The sequence below is a fragment of the Enhydra lutris genome, unplaced genomic scaffold (genome assembly GCF_002288905.1).
Source record: "Enhydra lutris kenyoni isolate GAN:26980312 unplaced genomic scaffold, ASM228890v2 scaffoldscaffold1, whole genome shotgun sequence".
In the NCBI taxonomy this organism is placed as follows: Eukaryota; Metazoa; Chordata; class Mammalia; order Carnivora; family Mustelidae; genus Enhydra; species Enhydra lutris.
In genome coordinates, this window is record NW_019154085.1 from 40,370,125 (window position 1) to 40,390,494 (window position 20,370).

The following is a 20,370-nucleotide window of genomic DNA, read 5'->3' on the forward strand; positions in this document are numbered from 1 at the left end:
GAGCTGGGTGCCCACTGCCCACGTCCCTGTAGGCCCGTACCAGGCATCCCAGGCCTTCTCTCCTACGTGCCGTTCTGGCCAGGTGGCGGTGGCGGCCTCTGCGGCCTCGCAGAGCCCTGTGGCTGTCCTGGCTTCCTCTTGTGCCTCCACAGCGTGTCTGCGGCCCCTTGTCCGGCCAGCCCCAGGCCTCCTCCCCTCCTCCCCTTCCCGTGGAGCTGACCAGAAACCGCTCCCTGCTTGTCAAGGGCAGTAACTGCCCCTGAACCAACAGCAACAGGCTGAGGGGGAAGCCAAGCTCCACCCCAGCTGCCCTCAGATTTCAGCTCAGGGTCTGCTCCCCCTACCCCCCACCACCCCACAACCCCCACTGGGCCTGGGGCTCTGAGGGAGGAGGCCATCTGGCATCTCAAGGTTTCCCCCGCACTTCCTGTGCCCACAGAGGTGGGGTGGGCCCCTTGTAGTGCTCTCTGGCCTATTCTCCATGCCGCTGCCACGAGGGGTCTGCACAACCCAGGGCAAGACCTGTGTTTGTCTTCAGTGGCGGGGGCATGGGCGCCCTGTGGGTCCCCATACAGGGAACGGCCTGCGGTCAGCTGCCAGCAGCCTGGCGGCTCCGTGTGCTCCCAAAATCCCTGGGGCCAGCCCGGCTCTCAGACCCCTTCTCTCGCCCCACAGATGGCCCTGTACTTCTGCTCCGGGGTGCTGCAGGACCAGACGCAATTCCGGCACTACGCCCTCAACGTGCCGCTCTACACCCACTTCACCTCCCCCATCCGCCGCTTCGCAGACGTCCTGGTGCACCGCCTCCTGGCTGCCGCACTTGGTAAGAGGCATGGCCGGGGAGTCACACAGCCTGTGCCTGCTGGAGGGCTGCCGCAGCTCCGAGTGGGCGCCTGGCAGCCAGAAGCCACACTGCATGGCCGTGGAAGCCCCAGGGGGTGGTCAGCCGGGCAGTGGGAGAGCCTGGGCCCAGAAACCCCCCACCCCCACGAAAGCTCACGGGGGGTCAGCAGCAGTCGCTCATTACAAGTCCTGTGCAAAGCCAGGGGCCCTCACTGTGGCCGCCCACCTTCCCATCCCCCGGAGCCGGGCAGCAGGGGAGGCCAGTGCCACCTCGCCTGGGCAGGGAGCACCGTGCCACCCCTCACCCAGCTGTGGCCGGCGCATGCACAGCACCCTGCCAGCAGCCCCGCAACCGCCCTCTTCCCAGGCTGTGGGGAGCTGCCCGACCTGGAGCCTGAGGCCCTGCAGAAGCAGGCCGACCACTGCAATGACCGCCGCATGGCCTCCAAGCGTGTCCAGGAGCTCAGCACCGGCCTCTTCTTTGCCATCCTGGTTAAGGTGAGGCCGCCAGCCCAGTGCCCCCCAACCCCAACCCCACCGCCCCCTCCTGGGCACCAGTGCACAAGGAGCTCTTAAGGAGCTCAGGGGCCTTCGGCAGCCGGGGATGGCCCTGGGTGTGATGCCACGTCCCGTGGCTGAACCTTGGCTAGAGCCCTGCCTTGCAGGAAAGCGGCCCCCTGGAGTCGGAAGCCATGGTGCTTGGTGTCCTGAACCAAGCCTTCGACGTGCTGGTGCTGCGCTACGGCGTGCAGAAGCGAATCTACTGTAATGTGAGTCCCCACGGGCCCTTGGGGCAAGGCCAGCTCCAGGATGCTGGGACCCCACCACTTCTGTGCAAAGCCCTCCCTCCCCTCACGGACACACCAAGCTGTGTCCGCTGCACACCTGCATGTCCCCCAGCTTTCTGCCGGGGTCCCCTCCGTATTTGCCCGGCATCTGGCGGGAAGCATGGAGGATGGGAGCATAGGCCGGGGTCCTTGCTGTCCTCACTGGCTCTGGAGAATACAAGCTGTGGTGGTGACACTGGCCATGTGGAGGCAGAGGGCGTGCCGTCCCTGACCTTGCTGCCCTCCACCACCAGCACCAAGCCCACCTGATGGGCCGCACTGGGACACCCCGCTACACCTGCCTGGGATGAGAAATCCGGGCCAGGAGTCAGGCTCAAGGGAACAGGCCCCTCCCAGACCAGTGCAGGATGGCAGAGCGCACAAGCTTTGGGGAATTCCTTGTGGGAATGTGAAGGGAGGAAAGATCAGAGAGAATGATCCGTGGCCACTCTGGAAGCTCTGTCCCCTGAAGAGACAGAAGAGACCACTATTTGCCTTGGGTCCTGCCCTGTGTGGCTGTTTATTCAAGGTTCTTCCCAAGGGTATTTGGTACCCTTGCGGTTAGTGGGTCACCCCCTGTGCCCTGACTCTGGCTTTGAATTTCCTGAAATCCAGCACACAGAGCGGAGCAAGCATGAAGTTAATACAGTAAATCAGAAGAGACAGAATGGAGTCCCACTGGGGATCCGTCAGGGCTCCAGTCCTCAAGTTCACCAAGCAGGAAGGAAGTTCAGGTGTCGGTCATCAGACAGGGCTGCAGACAGGCCAGCCCTCAGCCTATGCTAACAGACCCGGCGCCCGCAGGGGTCAGCACCCCTCTAGCCTTAGGTGCCTGAGCCCCTGCCATTCAGCACTTGGGGCAGTTCTAGGCCAGTGGGAGGCAGGCAAAGGCAGGGGGCTGCCTCCAACCAGGGGGGGTGGAGGGGGAGGGTTCCAGGGTCAGAGGTTAGGAGGTGGCTCCCAGAGCTTAGAACCTGAGACGCAGGTATGTGGACCTCCAGGCACTGCCCTTGCGGTCCTACCACTTCCAAAAGGTGGGCAAGAAGCCGGAGCTCATACTTGTCTGGGAGCCTGAGGACACGGACCAGGAGCCAGTACAGCAGGTCAGAACCCGGGAGTGGGGCAGCCTTTTCAAAAAACCACGGTGTGACCATCTGCCCTCTAGCTCTTCCTGAGCCCTCCTCCCACCCCTCCCCACACCCCAGCACTTAGGCTCCCCTGTGGGATTTCAGGCTCTATGTGTAGACATCATTGAGCTCACCCATATCCCCTCCTTGGGGCCAGAGCTTTCCCGTACTGCCTTCCCTGCCCTGGGCCACCTCCCCCACTCCCCGCACCCCGCCCCCAGCATGGGGACAGACAAGGGGCTCTGCCTACCCCTCTAAAGCAGAGTTTTGACTTTGGGGATCCTTTTGGGAATCTAATGAAAACTGTGGATCTCCTACCCAAGAAGTTGCATACAATGGTTTTTACCCACTGCACGCTCTGAAGGCCAGCCCCAGACCCCAGTTCTTTGTTCCCAAAGCCCAGGCACTCACTGTGACCAGAAGACACACCCAGCCATGTCTGGCTCCCTGACTTCTCTCCAGGGCCATGACCTCAGTACTTGCTTTGCAGACAGAGGCCCAGAGGGGAGGGCGAGTGGACCTGGGGCCCAGCTAAGAGGACAGGAGCAGGGCTGGACCCCAGCCACAAGCTCTTGCCCCTCCCACCCACCCACCCCACCCTCCCCACCCCCGGTCTGGCCCCCCATGACGCACTTGTGTCACCAAGCTGGGCTCTGCTGTGCCACAGGTCGTCACCATCTTCAGCCTGGTCGAGGTGGTACTGCAGGCCGAGACCACTGCCCTCAAGTACAGCGCCGTCCTCAAGCGGCCAGGCACCGAGGGCCTCCTGAGCCGGCAGGATGAGGAGCAGCCAGATGCTGGTGTCGCTGGTGGCCTGCGGGCCTGAGGCCTCCTGCGCAGCCCACACCCACCCACACCCCTGCCCCACCCGCCGACTTTTAGGAATAGGACCTTTCAACACCAAAGGGGATTTTTAATTTGGTTTTTAACAACTCAGGGCTTTGTTTTTATTTCCTCATTCTATTTTATTTTTGCAGCTCAGTTTTTAAACAAACTGGAAGGGAGAGGGTGGGACTGGATGGAAGGCTGAGGCCTGGCTCATGCTTCCCCCGAGCAGAACGGGACCTGGTCCTCCTGGGAAGGCCGGCCCCACCTTCTGCCAGGCCACCCACTGCCTTCCCCTGCCCAGGAAACCGGGGACTTTCAGCAAATCAGTGTCATGGAATAAAATCAAGTGTGAATTGCTGTCTGGTGTGTGGGGCACTGTGGGGAGGCCTGGGCAGCAGGGTGCCACTTGGGCCCAGGACAAGGGACCTGGCTCAGGCGGCACCCCTTGCAGCTGAGCTGGGGTCACCACCCTCCAGAACCTTCCTGTCAGTTCCAGGATGATTCACAGAGCTGGCCACATGTCAGACCGATGCCCGTGCCTCGTTCTGGATGATTAGAAATGTAATTAGTATGCAAGACAGCGAAGCTCACCCATCACCCAGCCGAAAGTGACTGTCTGCCCTGCCCCCACCAGCTCCTCTGCCTGCTGGCCTCAGGAGGGGCGGCAGGGGTCCTGCGACACTCCCTCCCTCAGGTCCCAGGCCAGAGCTCTGAGTAGCCCAGTCCACAGGCCTGGGTTCAAGCTGGTGGCTCACCCTCCAGTGCCAATCCTGTACCCTGGTGGCACTGAGGAGCAGGGGGACAGAGGGGACCTGGGCCTGCCAGAGACGAGGAAGGCCCTCATCCTGGCCTTCCCAGCCAAGGAGGGGCAGAGGGGTGCCTGGTGGCCCTAACTTGGCCTTGTCACCTGCCTGGCATCGTCCTGAGCACCCCCCAGTTGCACCACCCCTGGGGACCTGGGGACAGAGATGAAGGGCCCCTGGGCTGTGCTCTCTCCCCAGCTGGCCTGACACTGGCCTGCACTCCTTCCCCACCCAGCTAGGGAACCACAGGCTGGCTTCCCAAAGGACTGCCGGAAACCCAGGTGGAAACCAGACCTTGGCCCTTGTTCCTCCATGCCTTTTCCTTGGGGGTCAGTATTAACAAGCCCATTTGATCGGGTTGCAATGAATGCTCTTCAAAGAAAAATTCAGTACAGTACCTCTTAGGAGGACCTCGTGGGCTCCGGAGGACAGATGGCATGGCTGCTTCTGTCCCACACGGGAAGCCCTGGGCCAGGTGTCAGAAGGGAATGGAGGACACGCCACCATCCTGCCTTCCATTCCTTTCTCTCCCAACACCTTAGCCAGCCTTCCAGGTGTCCATCTCACCACCCCCAAGATATCCCTGAGGCCACCACCCCTATCTGTTCCTGTCCCCAGAGCCTTCTCCCGCAACCAGGGACCTGAAGGGAAGATAGGTGAGAGGGTCTGGTGGTTTCGTGTTTGGATGAGAAGATTTCTGAGTGTTTCCTGTCCTAGGCAACCCAACAGAGCCTAAGGGCAAGACACCTCAACCTTGTCCCCATCCCCTCATACTGCCCCACCCTCTGAGGAAGGGCACTGGTGTTCTGCACTGAGGCTGTCTCCTGTTGGCCTCCCGCAGAGCCTGGAGGTAGAGGGCGGAGCAGAGCCCCTGTGGAATAACACCCATCAGGGAGGCTGTGGGTCAGAGCCCCTGGGCTCCCTCTTGAGCAACATGGACTCAGAATGGACCCCGGTCCTTACGGCCCAGGCGCCCCCCTGAGCCCTGGTGAGGCCCAGCCAACTTGGTCAGCATGGCACAACTTGGCCGCCAGGACTTGCTTGGGCAGAGGTGGGTGTCACCCTGAGCCACACTAGGGCCACGGGGGCCATGGCCACCCAGCCCACCCCTGCTTCATTTGACAGAAGTAGAAACTGTGCCCAGACAGGAGCCAGGAAGGCTCTGTCTTCCTCAAGGGGCCACGTCAGGTCGCCATGGTGGAGGGAGCCGAGATGCAAATAGCGTCACAGGGGGACAGGCTCTAGCAAAGTCCTGAGGCTGGAGAGTGTATTCCTAGCCCTGAACGCGCAGCAGCCAGAAGACCGTGCTTGGGCCCCACTGGGGTGAAGGAACTGAGGCTCGAAGCTACTTACCTAACCAGGAACTGTGAGGTCAGAGTGCTAAGAGGACACACAAGAAGATGCTGGAAAGGTAGATCCCATGGCCCCTCTGAGAGGGCCAGAGAGTTTGCACTCTGTCTGAGGGCCAGGCAGAGCCACTGAAGTTTTCTAACCAAGGCTGTGCCGGGAAGGCCTCTGTTCCCTCCCTCCTTTACTTAGCAGGGAGCAGGGAGTGGCTGCAACGCTCTGTTCATGGGGCTGCTGTCCACAGGTGGAGCTGGGTCACTAGTGCGAGAGGCGGTGGTGATGGCGTGAAGGTGAAGCAGGAGGGGGTGTCCTGTGGGGACAGAGCCTTAGGGAGCAGCCTTGTGGCTGTTTGCAGGCCTGGGCCCTGAGGCCCAGTGCTGTCTGGGCAGGGGGTGGGGGTGGGGGTGGCAGGCCAAGCGCAGGTGCAGAGTGATCAAGGAAAGCCCCCAAACTGGGGCGGTGAGGGCTTTCCTTGCCCCCCCGGGGGTAGACCCGGGAACAGATGAGGGGCGCAAGCCAGCATCCCTAGACTCCATGCTGAGAATAGACCCCTGCACAGAGGCAGGGGCAGGGAGTGGAGGGTGTGGGGCACAGCACCAGGGGTGGTTGGGGAAAGCCAGGCGGGCCTTGAGGTTCAGGGGAGAGCGGTGTTCAGGCGGGGTGTCCTCCCGCCTGACCCCTGGAAAGGGTCAGCCTGGGAGGGCTCAGGACTGAAAATCTAAGATCAGGAAGATGAGAAGGGTGGGATACGAGGAGCCTGGGAAGGAGGAGCCAGAGAGAGAGGGGTCCTGAGGCTTCCGGAGGACTCCTGTCTTTTGATTATGTAGGAAAGAAACCCAGTGCAAAGTGGCTCTGGGAAGAAGGGAACCGACAGGAAGGCTGGACAGAACTACCAGAGGAGGGCAGGAAAGCCCATGTTGGGGAGACAGGGAGGCACCACACCTCCAGGTCACCTGGGGTGGCCGTATGCCCCTTCTCTGTTTCTGCTTCATTTTCTCCTGGTATAGATCACTTCCCTCATGGTGACCTTCTGGAAGTGTCTACCTTCTGTATCTTGCAGCCCACCCTCCCAGCTCTAAGACCCCAGGAAAGAATGGGGCGGTTGCCCAGCCCTGGCCCATCAGAGAGCTGTCATGGTACCAAGTGGGAGCTCCTGCGGTCCCCGGCAGTTGGGAAGGATGGGCAAGAACCTGGGGACCAGGTCCCAGGAAGAGGCTAGGCCCCCGCAGAGACATAGCAGCAGACGCCTGCTGTAGCTGCCACGAGTGCAGAGCGGTGATGCCACAGGACAGGAGCCCAGGCTAGAGGGGCTGTGACAATCCAGGTGAGATGAGGGCCTGAGAGAGGGAGCGAATCCAAGATGGGACAGAGCTGGCACGGACAGGTGCTGGAGGCACAGGCAAGAATGGCTCCCGCCAGAGGAGGCAAAGAGGAACGCCCTGGGGACAGCAGGGGGGATGGATGGGGCAGATGAGGGGTGGAGACAGCAGAGGCCAGAGTTCAGACTCCTTCTGGGGACAAGAGAGCTTCAGATGCCACTACTGGGAGTTGAGAGCATGAGGCAGAGTCGTGCGGTGGGTTAGGACCACACGGGTTGGGAAGCAGAACTCACAGCAGCCGAGACAGGGCAACAGCCTCCGGTAAAGAAAATGTGTTACGTACACACAACGGAATATGGTCCAGCTGTGAGAAGGGACATCCTGCCAGTTGTGGCAACGTGGATGCACCTGGAGGCTGTTCTGCTGAGTGAAACGGGCCCGGCTTGAGACAAACACCGCATGTCCTCGCTTACGTGTGGAGTCTACGAGAATCAAACACATAAAAGCAGAGGAGAAGGCTGCTTTCCAGGGCCAAGGCAGGGAAGAAGAATGGGGAGATGTTGGGGATGAAGTGTCAGTTTTAAGATAAACTAGTCTGGAGATCTCCTACTACACAACACGGTGGTGTAGTTAACACAGTGTTGTGGAGCCGCAGAGCAGGTCCATCTTTAGCGCACTCACCACGGAAAGAATGTGATCGCTCTGAGGTGACAGATAATGTTAACGAGCTTGACAGTGGTGATCACTGCACAGTGTATCCATATATCAAATCATCAAGTTGTACGTCTTGGATATATACAATTACAATTTGTCCATTTTACCTCAATGAAACCGCTAAATAAACCAATAAATACAATAAGTACAAACAGAGTCTCTGTGCCTCCCCCTTAAATCTGGACGGGCTCGGTGGCCGTTAAGAAGCAGAAATGTGGGGCGCCTGGGTGGCTCAGTGGGTTAAAGCCTCTGCCTTCGGCTCAGGTCATGATCCCAGGGTCCTGGGATCGAGCCCCACATCGGGCTCTCTGCTCAGCAGTGAGCCTGCTCCTCCCCCCTTCTCTGCCTGCCTCTCTGCCTACTTGTGATCTCTGTCTGTCAAATAAATAAAATCTTTAAAAAAAAAAAAAAAAGAAGAAGAAGTGTGGCAGAAGTGACCCTGGGCCAGTTTTGAGGCCCAGACCTTAAGGAACTGGCAGCTTCTACTCCCTGGCTCTTGGAATCCAGCTGTCATGTTGTGAGGAAGCTCAAGCGACTCCGTAGAGAAGCCCTGATGGAAGGAAGCCAGCTCCTCAGCCCTGTGATGGAGCCATCTTGGAAGCAGGTCCCCCAGGTCCCAACCAGCCGAAGCCCCGTTGATCAGACACACACTGTCCCCTCCAAGCCCTGCCCAGACTGCAGATCTGTGATCCAATAAATGTGTGAGGTTGTTTGGGGCTGATTCTAGATAACCAAGAACAGAAGATAAGTAGAATGTGTCAATAGATAGAGCTTATGATGGGAAAATGAAGAAATGATTTAGAAACAGTGGTAAATACCAACAGAAAGCCAAAAGAGGAAAGTAGTTGCCTCAGAGATGGGAAAATGCAAGGAGGGAGACAGGGAACTGCTGTTTGTTGTTTTTTTTAACCCAACCTTACAGAGCATTTTGGTAATTTAAATTATATTCGTGTATAACTTGGATAAGAATAAAAACCCAAACAACTCCCCCCTGCTAAAATCTTTTTTCTTAGCAGAAATGGACCTACAGTTGGTTTAAAAGGCTTTTTGTACATTCAGCAACGGGGATAGTAAACAGTCCATCATTCCAGCAAGTAAGATAAAATTCCTGCTGACAGGTAGCCTCATATTCCCAGTGAGTTCCAATGCTGCTTAAGGCCTTTTACTTAGAGACTCAGGTGGCAGTCTGAGTGGGGACAGGCCCCACTGGTTGTCTCAGTGGAGCCCCTAGGGGCTGTGCTGGCTCCCCATCTGGGCAGCTGGGGCAGGGGGGTTGTGGGGGGACAGAACCACAGGTGAGGCTGTGGACCTCCCCGTGCAATGGGACTCTGCACGGCTGAAATTCAGGCCCCCGCTGAGCACTGACTACAGAGACCCAGTTCATGAGCACAGTCACAGATTTCAGGGTCAATGGTGAGAGGGGTATTGAAGCAGATGAAAGAGGCTAGCCCTGACGAAGAGAGGGAGAAAGCTGCCTTTCACAACAATAAAGAAGATTCTGGAGATGGGGGTTGGAGAGAGAGTACATGAAGTACTTGGAATGATGAGTTTGAATTTGCACGTAACTGAGTCAGGTGACATATTCAAAACCTTCCTGAAAGATCATCTTTTTGAACCTTCTCTCTTTATGAGTTTTTATGGTTTGGTGGTGCTTTTTTTTTTTTTAATATATAAACGATTTTAGAGGGGGCAAGTCCCATTTTAATAATTTATTTTACTTAAAGTTGTTTTACTCAAACAGTTCCATGAATTGTGTTGTGTTCTTTAATGTTCATAAATTGTTCATCGCTCAGTCTGGAAAGCGTTGAGCCAAACATTGAAGAAGTAACAGAAATGGAAGCGCAAGACAGAACGTGAAGCAAAATATCTCCTTGAGGGGATTTTCACCTTCATAGATTTTCAAACCAAGCTGCTGTTGAAATAAGACAGTCCTCCTGGTTCTTAGGATAGAAAAATCAGAGCTAAAGTACCGAATGCAGTTCCGGGAGTAAGCTTTCGTTCCCTCACCTTGTACATCCATGACTAAAGCCCCTGTCAGCCTTGGAGGTGTCATTCCCGCGTGACCCAAAGGAGCCACCACTCCAGCAACAGCCTGGCTCTGTGGCGGCTCCCACCAGGCAGAGTGGCGAGGCTGGGCCTCTGCCCACTCTGCCAGCCCATTCCTGCACCCCCAGCCTGGGGCAGGCTGAGCCCCTAGGAACTAAATGGAGGAAGGGTATGGTGGTGTTTCCCGCCCTACTGGTGGACGGTCCCCATTTCTGCACTCCCTGAATATATATGACCCAAGTTCCCCTGTGGAGGGGCAGTGCCTAGATGTTCCTCCCACACAGGTAGGTGGAATGGCCCAGAAGGAGGCCTTGCCCACACAGACCTTAATTATAAATACTTGCTTTCTAGGAATAAGCCGCTCTGTCTGACATTCGGCCGACTGGCTTTCAAACACTCCGCTTTTAATTTTTTTTTTTTTCCAGTTAGTTTTATGTTCAAGATCTGCCTTTTTTCAGAAGTTTCCCCTCCCCCTCCAGAACTGCGTCTGTCTCACAGCCCTGTGCTCACAGCCCTGGGATGTCGGTACTATTCTTTTTCCCATTTCACAGATGAGGACATCGAGGCTTGGGAGAGGTTAAGTACCAAAGGACCATTATAAGTAGTGGAGAGTGAGCCCAGGCCCCAACATGCTTTTTGGTCTTTGGCAGCCTGGGGGTCTGTAATGTGGTTAATTCTGCATCCGTTGAACACCTTTTTGTTACCATCCTCTGTGAAGAAACCGTCCAGTAGGAGAAGCCAGAGCTGGGGGAGGCAGACTGGAGAGGGGCTGGCAGACAATGAGGGTCACAGAAGAGGGATTTGGAGTGTGGCTGTTGTGAGGGTCATCGCAGGGAGGGAGCCAGCAGGGAGGGCAGGCACCAAGGAGACGGCCGATCCCTCAGGCCAAAGTACAGAAAGTCACATGATGTGCCTTCCTCCACTGTGTTCGCCATCTTTCCTCTGCCAGTGACTCCTCAGCAGCCCCTGCCTAGGCCTCCCATTCCGCCCCCCACAAACACCTCCTCTTCATGTGTCCCTCCAGCGGCACCCCCCCACCCCCCCCGAGGCACAGCCCAGCCCCAACCCTGCGGCTGTCACTGGGCATTACCTGCAGGCTTCTGTCCTGCCCAGATCCACCCCCCCCCCCCCACCCCACCCCACCCCACCCCCGCCAATACTTCCTGCTCCTCTCCAAGGGGGTCTGACTCTGCTCAGGGGAACCCCCATTCTTTCCCTGGGACAGTGTCCAGGAACAGAATTCAGTTTATGTATCACCCCCCCCCCACTTCTAGACAGGAAGCCCCTCACTGGTTGGGTCTGATGGACTCAGCTAGTCCTCCAACATGATTTACATATGGTGGGTGCTCAGGAGATTTTCACTGTATAAAATTGTCTCCTTTGAGCAATGAGTAGCTGCCCAGCTTCTGGTTTTTGCCTCCAGGACCCTCACTGAGCCCTCTTGCGGTCAGTTTGGTGAGGGCTGCTGCGAGGGGCCTATGAGCGTCAGAGGCCCATGCCCCCTCCCAAACCTCAGTTTCCAAGGCTGGTGCAATGGGCTTAACAGTTGCCTTCCGGGGCCTTCCTTTGGGCTTTGCAAACCCTCTCGGACCCCAAACACAGAGCTGGTGCTTAACTTCACACAGGTCAAAATTCCCAGCATGAGGAAATTCCCAAGTGACTTGGCACAGTGTAACCCCTGGAGTTACCAGGTGTATCCCACTGTGCACTTGAACTCAGGCCTTAGATGCACTACGTTCTGAGCCCCAGAACCTGTCTCGGCAAACTTTTCCCCTCCATGGCCCTGTGGATGCCCCCAAGGTCTGTGCTGTCTCTGGTTCCCTCCAAAGGCCCCCCCTTCCGGGGGCTGTTCTCCACAATCAGTGCCTATCTGCTCCTGGCAAGGGCAGAGCCTAAGTCTCTCTAGGCCTGCAAGAGGGACCACGGACACATATGGACCATAGGTACAAAGAGAGGCAAGGGGCTCCTCCCTCCCCTGCCAGTGCTTTTCCGTGACCTCTAAGATCTCTCTCATTGAGCCCGTGACCCTGGCCATGCCTGTTGCTCTCCGCTGAGTGCTCCTTCGTGGTCCATCTTATCCCCCAGGCTACAATGCAGCTAACTTCTGTGAGGAGTACACAGTCCCTGGGACTTTTTTTTTTTTTAAGATTTTATTTATTTATTTGACAGAGAGAGAAATCACAAGTAAGCAGAGAAGTAGGTGGGGGTGGGGAGGAAGCAGACTCCCTGCTGAGCAGAGAGCCCAATGCAGGGCTCGATTCCAGGACATTAAGATCATGACCTGAGCAGAAGGCAGAGGCTTAACCCACTGAGCCACCCAGGCGGCCCCTGCCACAGGACTTTTCTTGATGGCCCCCCGCTTGGGCCACAAGGAGAGACAGATGGGCAGGCCTCCACTCCAGGCCCCAGAACTGCACAGGCAAGTCTGGCAGGAGAAGGGAGATATGGGATGAGAAGTGCAAGGAGGGGGGCACCTGGAGGGTGTAGCTCATTGAGCGACTGACTCTTGGCTTCAGCTCAAATCTGATCTCAGGGTCGCAAGATCGAGCCCCAAGATGCGCCTCTGTACTCAGAGGAGAGTGTGCTTGTGTTTCTCTCTCCCTCCCCTTCCCCCCTGCATATGCCTGCTCCCTCTCTCTCCCAAATAAATCTTAAAAAAAAAAAGGGGGTTGCCTGGGTGGCTCACTAGTTTAAAGCCTCTGCCTTCGGCTCAGGTCATGATCCCGGGGTCATGGGATCGAACCTCACCACATTGGCTCTCTGCTCAGCAGGGAGCCTGCTTCCTCCTCTCTCTCTGCCTGCCTCTTTGCCTGCTTGTGATCTCTGTCTGTCAAATAAATAAATAAAATTTAAAAAAAAAAAAAGAGAAAGAAAAATACAGGGAAGGTCAAGCACTGCCAGGAGGCTGAGTGGGGCTGAGATAACAGCTCTGCCCCCACTGCTCCCCTGGGCCTGCCCACCTGCCTGCCAGACCCCCACGGGCCTTCAGGAGGCGTGGTACCCCCCCCACATCCCAGCAGGTCCGCCAGTGCAGAGAGAGAGGGCAAAGTCCAACCATGTTTGCGTCCTGCATCCCAGCCGGAGTAGGGACACTCCTACTATTTCTTCAGGGCTGGTGGGAGGCTCACATGAGAGAAACTGGCCCATTAGAAAGAGATGCCTCCGTTTCCCCGAAGTGTTCCCCACTATGTGGCCTTTGGGAGATTGACAGTCGTTCCCAGCTCCTGGGAATGATCAGGGCTGTCACTACATTTCCCAAAGGGGAGGGAGGGTGTCGTCACCATGAGATCAGGAGGGCAGGAGGCGGCAAGCAGCCATCCCTCCGTGGGTTGGCAGCAGCTGCTACGAAGCGGGGCTCCCCATCACCCTGCCCCTCGCCGGGTTGACATGTGCCCCGTGCGGGGGGCTGGGACACCGCCCGGACAGCCTCTAGTGGTAAACGAGGACAGCAGTGGAGGGTGCTGGGGCTCCAGATGGGGCCCCACAGGACAACCCCTTCCTTCCCAGGGAGCAGTGAGACCAGGCCATGCAGACCACGGGCATCACAGAGCCAGGCGTCCCCTGACGTGGGATGACAGTTACCCCAGAGGCATTATCTCTCACTCCACACCAGGACACGCTTGCTGCCTGCTGACTTGTAATCCTGGGCCCCAGAGGAAGGACTACAACCGATGTCATCACAGGTGACTCACGCCCACCGGCACCTGACTGGCTCGGGGCAGAGCCCCCCCCACCCCGGTGGCCCCACGCAGCTGTGTCAGGGCTGCAGGCTGCGAATGTGAACAAAGAGACTTCGTTGACTGCCAGTGGTCCGGGGCGGGGAGGGGGGTGGTTGGCGGGGGGGTGGGGGTTGGCCTCCAGTCCCACGCAGGCACACAACAAAATTCACAAGAAACCACTTCGTGTTTTCTTCGTGTCACCGTGAGGAGCGCCAGCAGCCGCACTCCTGGCGTGTACTCCGGAGAAATGAAACCACATGTCCCCCCAAAAAAGCCTGAATGAATATGCTGGGATGAATTTCCAGGAAATTTTGCTGAGTTGAAAAAACAAAAACAAAAAACAACTCAACCCCCAAAGACTTCAGGATTCCATTTATGTAACTTACTTGAAATGACAACATTTTAGAAATGCAGGAAAGGGCCTAGAGACGGAGCAGGGGTGTGGCACGGAGGGGGGGAGGTTAAAAAGCGGTTTGTTCCAGTCTGTGGGGTTGGAGCTGTTCAGCATCTCACCAGCAGCAGTGTTTGTGAACCCACGCACGTGACGAGAGAGTGTAGAACCTACATACCCAGGGGAATGAGTGCATGTGAACGGGAGCATATCCAAATCGCGGAAAATCTATGGCTTGTACCATTGGGGGAAATTGGGCAGCCTACAGGGAGAGATCTCTGTATTATTTCTTAAACTGTGTGTGAGTCTCTAACTTATGTCAAAAATTCCAGTTAAAAAAGGGTATGGGGGCGCCTGGGTGGCTCAGTGGGTTAAGGCCTCTGCCTTCGGCTCAGGTCATGATCCCAGGGTCCTGGGATCAAGCCTCACATCGGGCTTTCTGCTCAGCAGGGAGCCTGCTTCTCCCTCTCTCTCTGCCTGCCTCTCTGCCTACTTGTGATCTCTGTCTGTCAAATAAATAAATAAAATCTTAAAAAAAAAAAAAAAGGGTATGGGAGAGGGTGCCGGGGTGGCTCAGTCAGTTAAGCGTCTCTAAGTTTCGGCTCAGGTCATGATCTCAGAGTTGTGAGATAGAGCACTGCCCCCACAAACCAGTGGGGCTTGGCACTGGGGGTGGAGCCCGCTTAAGATTCTCTCTCTCCCTCTGCCTCTCCCCCTCCACTTGCACAAGAAGCTCTCTTGCTCTATCTCCCTCCCTCTCTAAAAAAAAAATCCTGTTGAGAAAGGGTATGGGGAACTTATTGGAAGGAAGACTTATCTTGGAGCAACAAACCTTTCACCTACTGCCTGGTAGAAAGAACTAATTAATTAATTAAGGACCTGCCCAGAAGTTAGTCTCCCCTGACCTTTAGCCAAGAATTTCCCTAACACAGCAAGATAATACAGGGGACAGAAGGGTCTATGGGGACAAGTCAGAGGCCGGGAAGGATATCTATCTCTCCCCAGATTTGGAGGACAGCCGGGTCAGTGTGGTTGGCGAGCTGGTGGAAGGGCAGGTCTGCCTGAGCAGAGCGGGGCTGGGCAGGGAGACGCTGGGGGGCCAGGGCAGTCACCTGGTTTTGGGGACCAAACACGTGGCTCAGGTGGTCGGGAGGCCAGAGCACAAACCAGAGCCACATGGTCCGCTGGGGTGGGCAGAGTGGAGAGGAAGGTTTTTCTTCTCTGAATCTTTTAAGCACAACAGAAAAGTTACCGTCATAATCATTTTGTGTCTGGTTTGGAACAGCGAAGCATATTCACGCTGTTGTACAGCAGCTCTCCGGAACATTTCCAGCTTCAAAACTGAAACTCTGTCCCCACCGAACACCCCCCTCTTCCTGGCCCCTGGAAGCTAGTCCTGGGCATTGGACAGCTTCAGATACCTAGTTTAAGGAGAGTCCCCCAGCCTTTGTTCTTCTGTGACTGGCTTATTTCCCTTAGCATCATGTCCTCAGGGTTCATCCATGGTGCAGCACGAGACAGGATTCCCTCCCTTTTTAGGGCTACAGAACATTCCATCACATGGATCTTGGTTCCATTATATCACATCTTAGTCATACATTCACCTGGTGAGGGACACTTGGGTTCCTGCCCCTTATGGATCCTGTGAACAGCGCTACTATGAACATGAGGGTGCAAATATCTCTTCCAGACCTTGCTTTGAATTTTTTTGGATAGACGCCCAGAAAATGCGATGGAGGGACTGGAGGAAGGCTTTTGAACCAGCCTAGCTACTGAAACCTCTTAACTCCCTAACAGAAGCTACACCTGCGGGTATGCGTGGGCCCTGGAGAGAAAAGACTCACCCCTGGGTTCCAGCTGCCTGTCCGAGGGAGCAGAGATCAACCTCAGTGCGCTGGGCCCCACCCCCCCACACACATGCATGTGCGTACACGCACATGTGCCCTACGAGGCCGGCCTGGCTCCAGTAACTAGACACACAGGCAGGGATCTGCTCTGTCACCACAAAAGTCCCAGTCTTTTCCGCAGCCCAAGAAGTCTAGGTCCAGACTCCGGGTGTGCTCTGAGCCCAACACCTTCCCCACCTGCCCCCGCCAAGGCTGGTCAGAAGCCCGGCCATCCCATATGCCTCCTTTCCCATGTCTCGGGGCCTCGCAGCATTGGGAAGCCAGACCCAGGCCCCTGGCTCAGGCTCCCCCAGCGCCCACATGGAGCCTGCCCAAAGCGGACTTTCGGAAGACTGAACACATGGGGCAAAGGTAGGAGTGACGGTTCTCCCACAAGACTATGTGAGCAAAGGGTTGGGATGGACAAGGCAAACGCTCCTCCCCCAAAAGGGGATGTGCCCCAAATGCCCCCCCCACCTTGGGGTGACAGCTAGGATTCTGCTGTGCTGGACAGATCTGCCTTCTCGAGGCCCCCTGCCCCTGGGCTTGCTTGGTCACACCCTGCCACTTCCCTCCTGCCAGCCGAACATGACATCACCTGCGGGGCAGGGTCAGGGTGGCCACCGGGGGCAATGGGAGGGACATGGAGCCTTTTACAGCCAGGGACAAAGTCCTGCCCAGACTAAAGCCCAGGTGGCTGGTACTGCAGCTGGTACCCAAGTTCTGGCCCTCCTGGGGTTCCAGCCTGCCCAGAGTCCTAGCTTTGCCGCCCTCCCGCCACCCCACAGGCATGCAGGGGGCCTGGGTGCTACTGCTGCTGCTGCTGGGCCTGAGGCCACCGCTGGCCCTCGGCATCATCCCAGGTAAGGAAGCACCTCCCAGCTGCCCCCCATACATAGAGTCCTCCCCCAGGACTGACCTGGCCTCCCCTCTCCCCTTGGCCAGTGGAGGAGGAGGACCCAGCCTTCTGGAACCGCCAGGCAGCACAGGCCCTGGACACCGCGAAGAAGCTGCAGCCCATCCAGACAGCTGCTAAGAACCTCATTCTCTTCTTGGGGGATGGTGAGTGCACAAGGCTGGCCGTGCCTGTGGTCCCTGTAGCCCAAGCTGCCAGTGGCCACAGACCAACCCTGACAAGGTGTGCTCCTTTAGGGATGGGGGTGCCCACAGTGACAGCCACTAGGATCCTAAAGGGGCAAATAAATGGCAAACTGGGACCTGAGACACCCCTGGCCATGGACCACTTTCCGTACCTGGCTCTGTCCAAGGTAAGGGCTGGGTGGCCTGAGGGTGCCCGCCACTAGAGGGGCGGGGGTGGGGAAGGTGGCAGGAGGGGAGGCCCCAGGAGATCTGGAGACTGAATTTAGGGGCACTAGGGAAGCGAGGGTGGGCCCTGGGGCCTGGGTAGGATCTTGGGCGTCTGTCGGTATCAGAACCTGAAGGCGTCTCTGTCCCCAGACGTACAACGTGGACAGACAGGTGCCAGACAGCGCAGGCACAGCCACAGCCTACCTGTGCGGGGTCAAGGCCAACTTCCAGACCATTGGTGTGAGTGCAGCCGCCCGCTTCAACCAGTGCAACACAACGAGGGGCAATGAGGTCACTTCCGTGATGAAGCGGGCCAAGAAAGCAGGTGGGCTTAGGGCCAGCTTCATGGGCAGAGGCAGGATCAGAGACCTCAGGGATTCATGCTGACCTCTGCCCCCCACAGGGAAGTCAGTCGGGGTGGTGACCACCACGAGAGTGCAGCATGCCTCCCCAGCTGGCACGTACGCCCACGTAGTGAACCGCAACTGGTACTCAGACACCGACATGCCCAACAAGGCACGGGAGGATGGATGCCAGGACATCGCCCAGCAGCTCATCTCCAACGTGGACATTGATGTGGGACATGAAGGGCAAGGGTGGGAGGCGAGGTGCCCATAGGGACCACAGTCCCGGACACTGACAGCCTGAGCTCTGGGGCCTGGCAGGGTCTCCAGGGGCTTAGGGAGGGGGGGTGGTGGTGGAGAAAGTACAGCTGGGCCCAGGCCATACCCACAGACCTGGTCAGGGCGCTAGGGGCTGTCAGAGAAGGGAGCAAAGAGCCAGCCAAGGCCCAATCCCACCTGCCCAATCCTTTGGCCACAGGTGATCCTGGGCGGAGGCCGAAAGTACATGTTCCCCAAGGGGACTCCAGACCCTGAGTATCCAAGTGACACCAGACAGAATGGAGTCAGGTCGGATGGGCGGAACTTGGTGCAGGAGTGGCTGGCCAAGTACAAGGTGATGGGGGCCTGGAGGTGCAAGGGGTACAGCAGGGACAAGGATCAGAGGGCTATGGACTGAGTCTCGGTTCTGCCCCTCCCAGGGTGCCCGGTATGTGTGGAATCGCTCGGCGCTCATGGAGGCATCCCAGGACCCCTCTGTAACACATCTCATGGGTAATGACCCCAGATACCCCCACTGTCCCCACCCTTGCCTCCCTGGTCCCCAGAAAGCCAAAGATACGCAGATGTTCAGGCCATGGACTCTCCCCACTCCCCTGTCCACTGTCCCCCTTTCCCACAGGCCTCTTTGAGCCGGGAGACACAAAGTATGAGATCTACCGAAACACCACCCAGGACCCGTCCCTGATGGAGATGACAGAGGTGGCAGTGCGCCTGCTAAGCAGGAACCCCCGTGGCTTCTACCTCTTCGTGGAGGGTGAGCGGCAGCCCCTTGCGGATCAGAGGAGTGGGACTGGTCAGGGCGGCTGGGGACTGTCTGCCTTCCATGTGCCCTGCTTGCAGGAGGCCGCATCGACCACGGTCATCATGACGGCACGGCTTCTCTGGCACTGACCGAGGCGGTCATGTTTGATTCCGCCATCGACAAGGCCAGCCAGATCACAAGCGAGCAGGACACCCTGACCCTTGTCACCGCTGACCACTCTCACGTCTTCTCTTTTGGTGGCTACACACTGCGAGGGAGCTCCATTTTCGGTAGGCAGGGCGCTCCGTTTGCGGTAGCCAGAGCTGTTTCCCAGATTATATGGCAGAAATGGCTCTGAGTCGCAGTTTCCTCGCCTGTCAAATGGGGCCTTGTGAGGACTGGGCTGGGCACGCAGGGGGCCCTCACTGCGGTGGGGGTGCTCAGCAGGTCCCTTCCCCCCCGCAGGGCTGGCCCCCAGCATAGCCCTAGACCTCAAGACCTACACCTCCATCCTTTACGGCAACGGCCCCGGCGGCCTATACGCGCTCACGGAGAGCTCCCGGCCCAACGTCAACCACAGCCAGAGCGGTGAGCGCCGCGGGGAGGCGGGGCGGTCCTGGGGGACGGGGTGGCAAGGGGCCAGCATGGTGGGTAGCTCGCGGGAGGGGGAGGCCGCCCGCCCCGCCGGCCCTGAAGCCCCACTCTCCGGCCAGGGGACCCCACTTACAAGCAGCAGGCCGTGGTGCCCCTTGACTCCGAGACTCACGGCGGCGAGGACGTGGCGGTGTTCGCGCGCGGCCCGCAGGCGCACCTGGTGCACGGCGTGCAGGAGCAGAGCTTCGTGGCGCACGTCATGGCCTTCGCCGCCTGCCTCGAGCCCTACACCGACTGCGGCCTGCCGCCCTCGGCCTCCCCCACCGACGCCGCGCTCCCCGGCCCGGCCGGTGCGCCTCTGTCGCTGCCGCTGCTGGCAGGGGCGCTGCTGCTGGGGCTGCTGGCCGGTGCCACGCCCTGATCCCGGAGCCCCCGGCCCCGCCCCCTCTGCCCCCTTTCCCCAGACCCCGGCCCCTCCCCCAGACCTAGGCCCAACCCCCGGAGGCCCTTCCCTCCCAGCGCGGGCCCCGCCCCCAGACTTTCACCCGGGTGCGGGCTGCCCGGCCCCCAGCGGGCTGCAATGGCGGATTTCCGGGGCACCCATGGGCCCCCCTTGGGCTGTTCTCGATCCCCCAACGTCAACGCCAGGGTAAGGACGGGGGTGCTCCGACCACCAGACTCTGCCCGGCAGGTTGCCCTGCCCGAGGACCAGGCGGGCACCATGCCAGAGGTGTCCCCCACAGGGCCACGACTCGACCAGACCCCGCAGCACACAAGTTTCTTGGCCTCAGTCTTCACAGCACATTGGGGCCGAGGACTCGGGCATGTCCGGGTGCCCGGAAAACTGTGGCTTCCTCTCAACCGGCAAGGGACCCTGCAAGGTGGCGGAGGAGACTGCTGGGGCCGGGTTGGGGTATCATCCACCATGTGCACCTCCTGGGGCCCAGTACTATTACACAGAGAGGAGACGCTGACACAGAATGGAAAGACTTGTCCCGAGTCACTTAGCTGCTGATGTTCATGCCCCAGTGCCCATTCCAGGCTGGGAGACCCAAGGAGCAGGCAGAGCAGGCAGACCTGGAGCAACCCTTGTACCCTCTGGGAGACCATCTAGGTGCTGGGCACAGGTCTGTGAGGAGAGGAGATTCCCTCTCCTCCCCGTGCCTCTATTCTACTGAAAGAGACAAAACAATAATCAAATAAACCATTGTGCAGTGTAATGCCAGTAGTGATACATTCTAGAAAGAAAAATC

The 20,370-nt window shown here is 58.1% G+C and overlaps 2 protein-coding genes across 6 annotated transcripts in view; both read left to right on the forward strand.

The window, feature by feature from the left end:
* LOC111144288 (DIS3 like 3'-5' exoribonuclease 2) overlaps window positions 1–3,982 on the forward strand; it is a 359,800-nt gene extending 355,818 nt beyond the window's left edge. For 3 of the 4 annotated variants that reach the window (XM_022498559.1, XM_022498640.1, XM_022498777.1), the window contains 3 exons: window positions 676–823; window positions 1,211–1,341; window positions 1,509–2,661. In XM_022498559.1, the coding sequence (XP_022354267.1) occupies window positions 676–823; window positions 1,211–1,341; window positions 1,509–1,940 (711 nt within the window). In that variant the 3' untranslated portion in view covers window positions 1,941–2,661. The other variant, XM_022498710.1, reaches the window with a different exon arrangement.
* A 12,511-nt stretch (window positions 3,983–16,493) lies between these two features.
* Window positions 16,494–20,125, forward strand: LOC111143173 (alkaline phosphatase, intestinal). Of its 2 annotated transcripts, XM_022496691.1 has the most exons (12): window positions 16,494–16,713; window positions 16,796–16,912; window positions 17,003–17,118; window positions 17,309–17,483; window positions 17,562–17,734; window positions 17,981–18,115; window positions 18,201–18,273; window positions 18,401–18,535; window positions 18,622–18,813; window positions 18,989–19,111; window positions 19,237–19,524; window positions 19,809–20,125. In XM_022496691.1, the coding sequence occupies exons 1-12, from the start codon at window positions 16,494–16,496 to the stop codon at window positions 20,123–20,125; spliced, it is 2,064 nt and encodes a 687-aa protein (XP_022352399.1). The 2 variants fall into 2 exon arrangements, with proteins under 2 accessions (XP_022352399.1, XP_022352407.1); XM_022496699.1 differs by lacking the exon at window positions 19,809–20,125 and having other exon boundaries at window positions 16,641–16,713; window positions 19,237–19,538.
* Window positions 20,126–20,370: the final 245 nt, after the last annotated feature.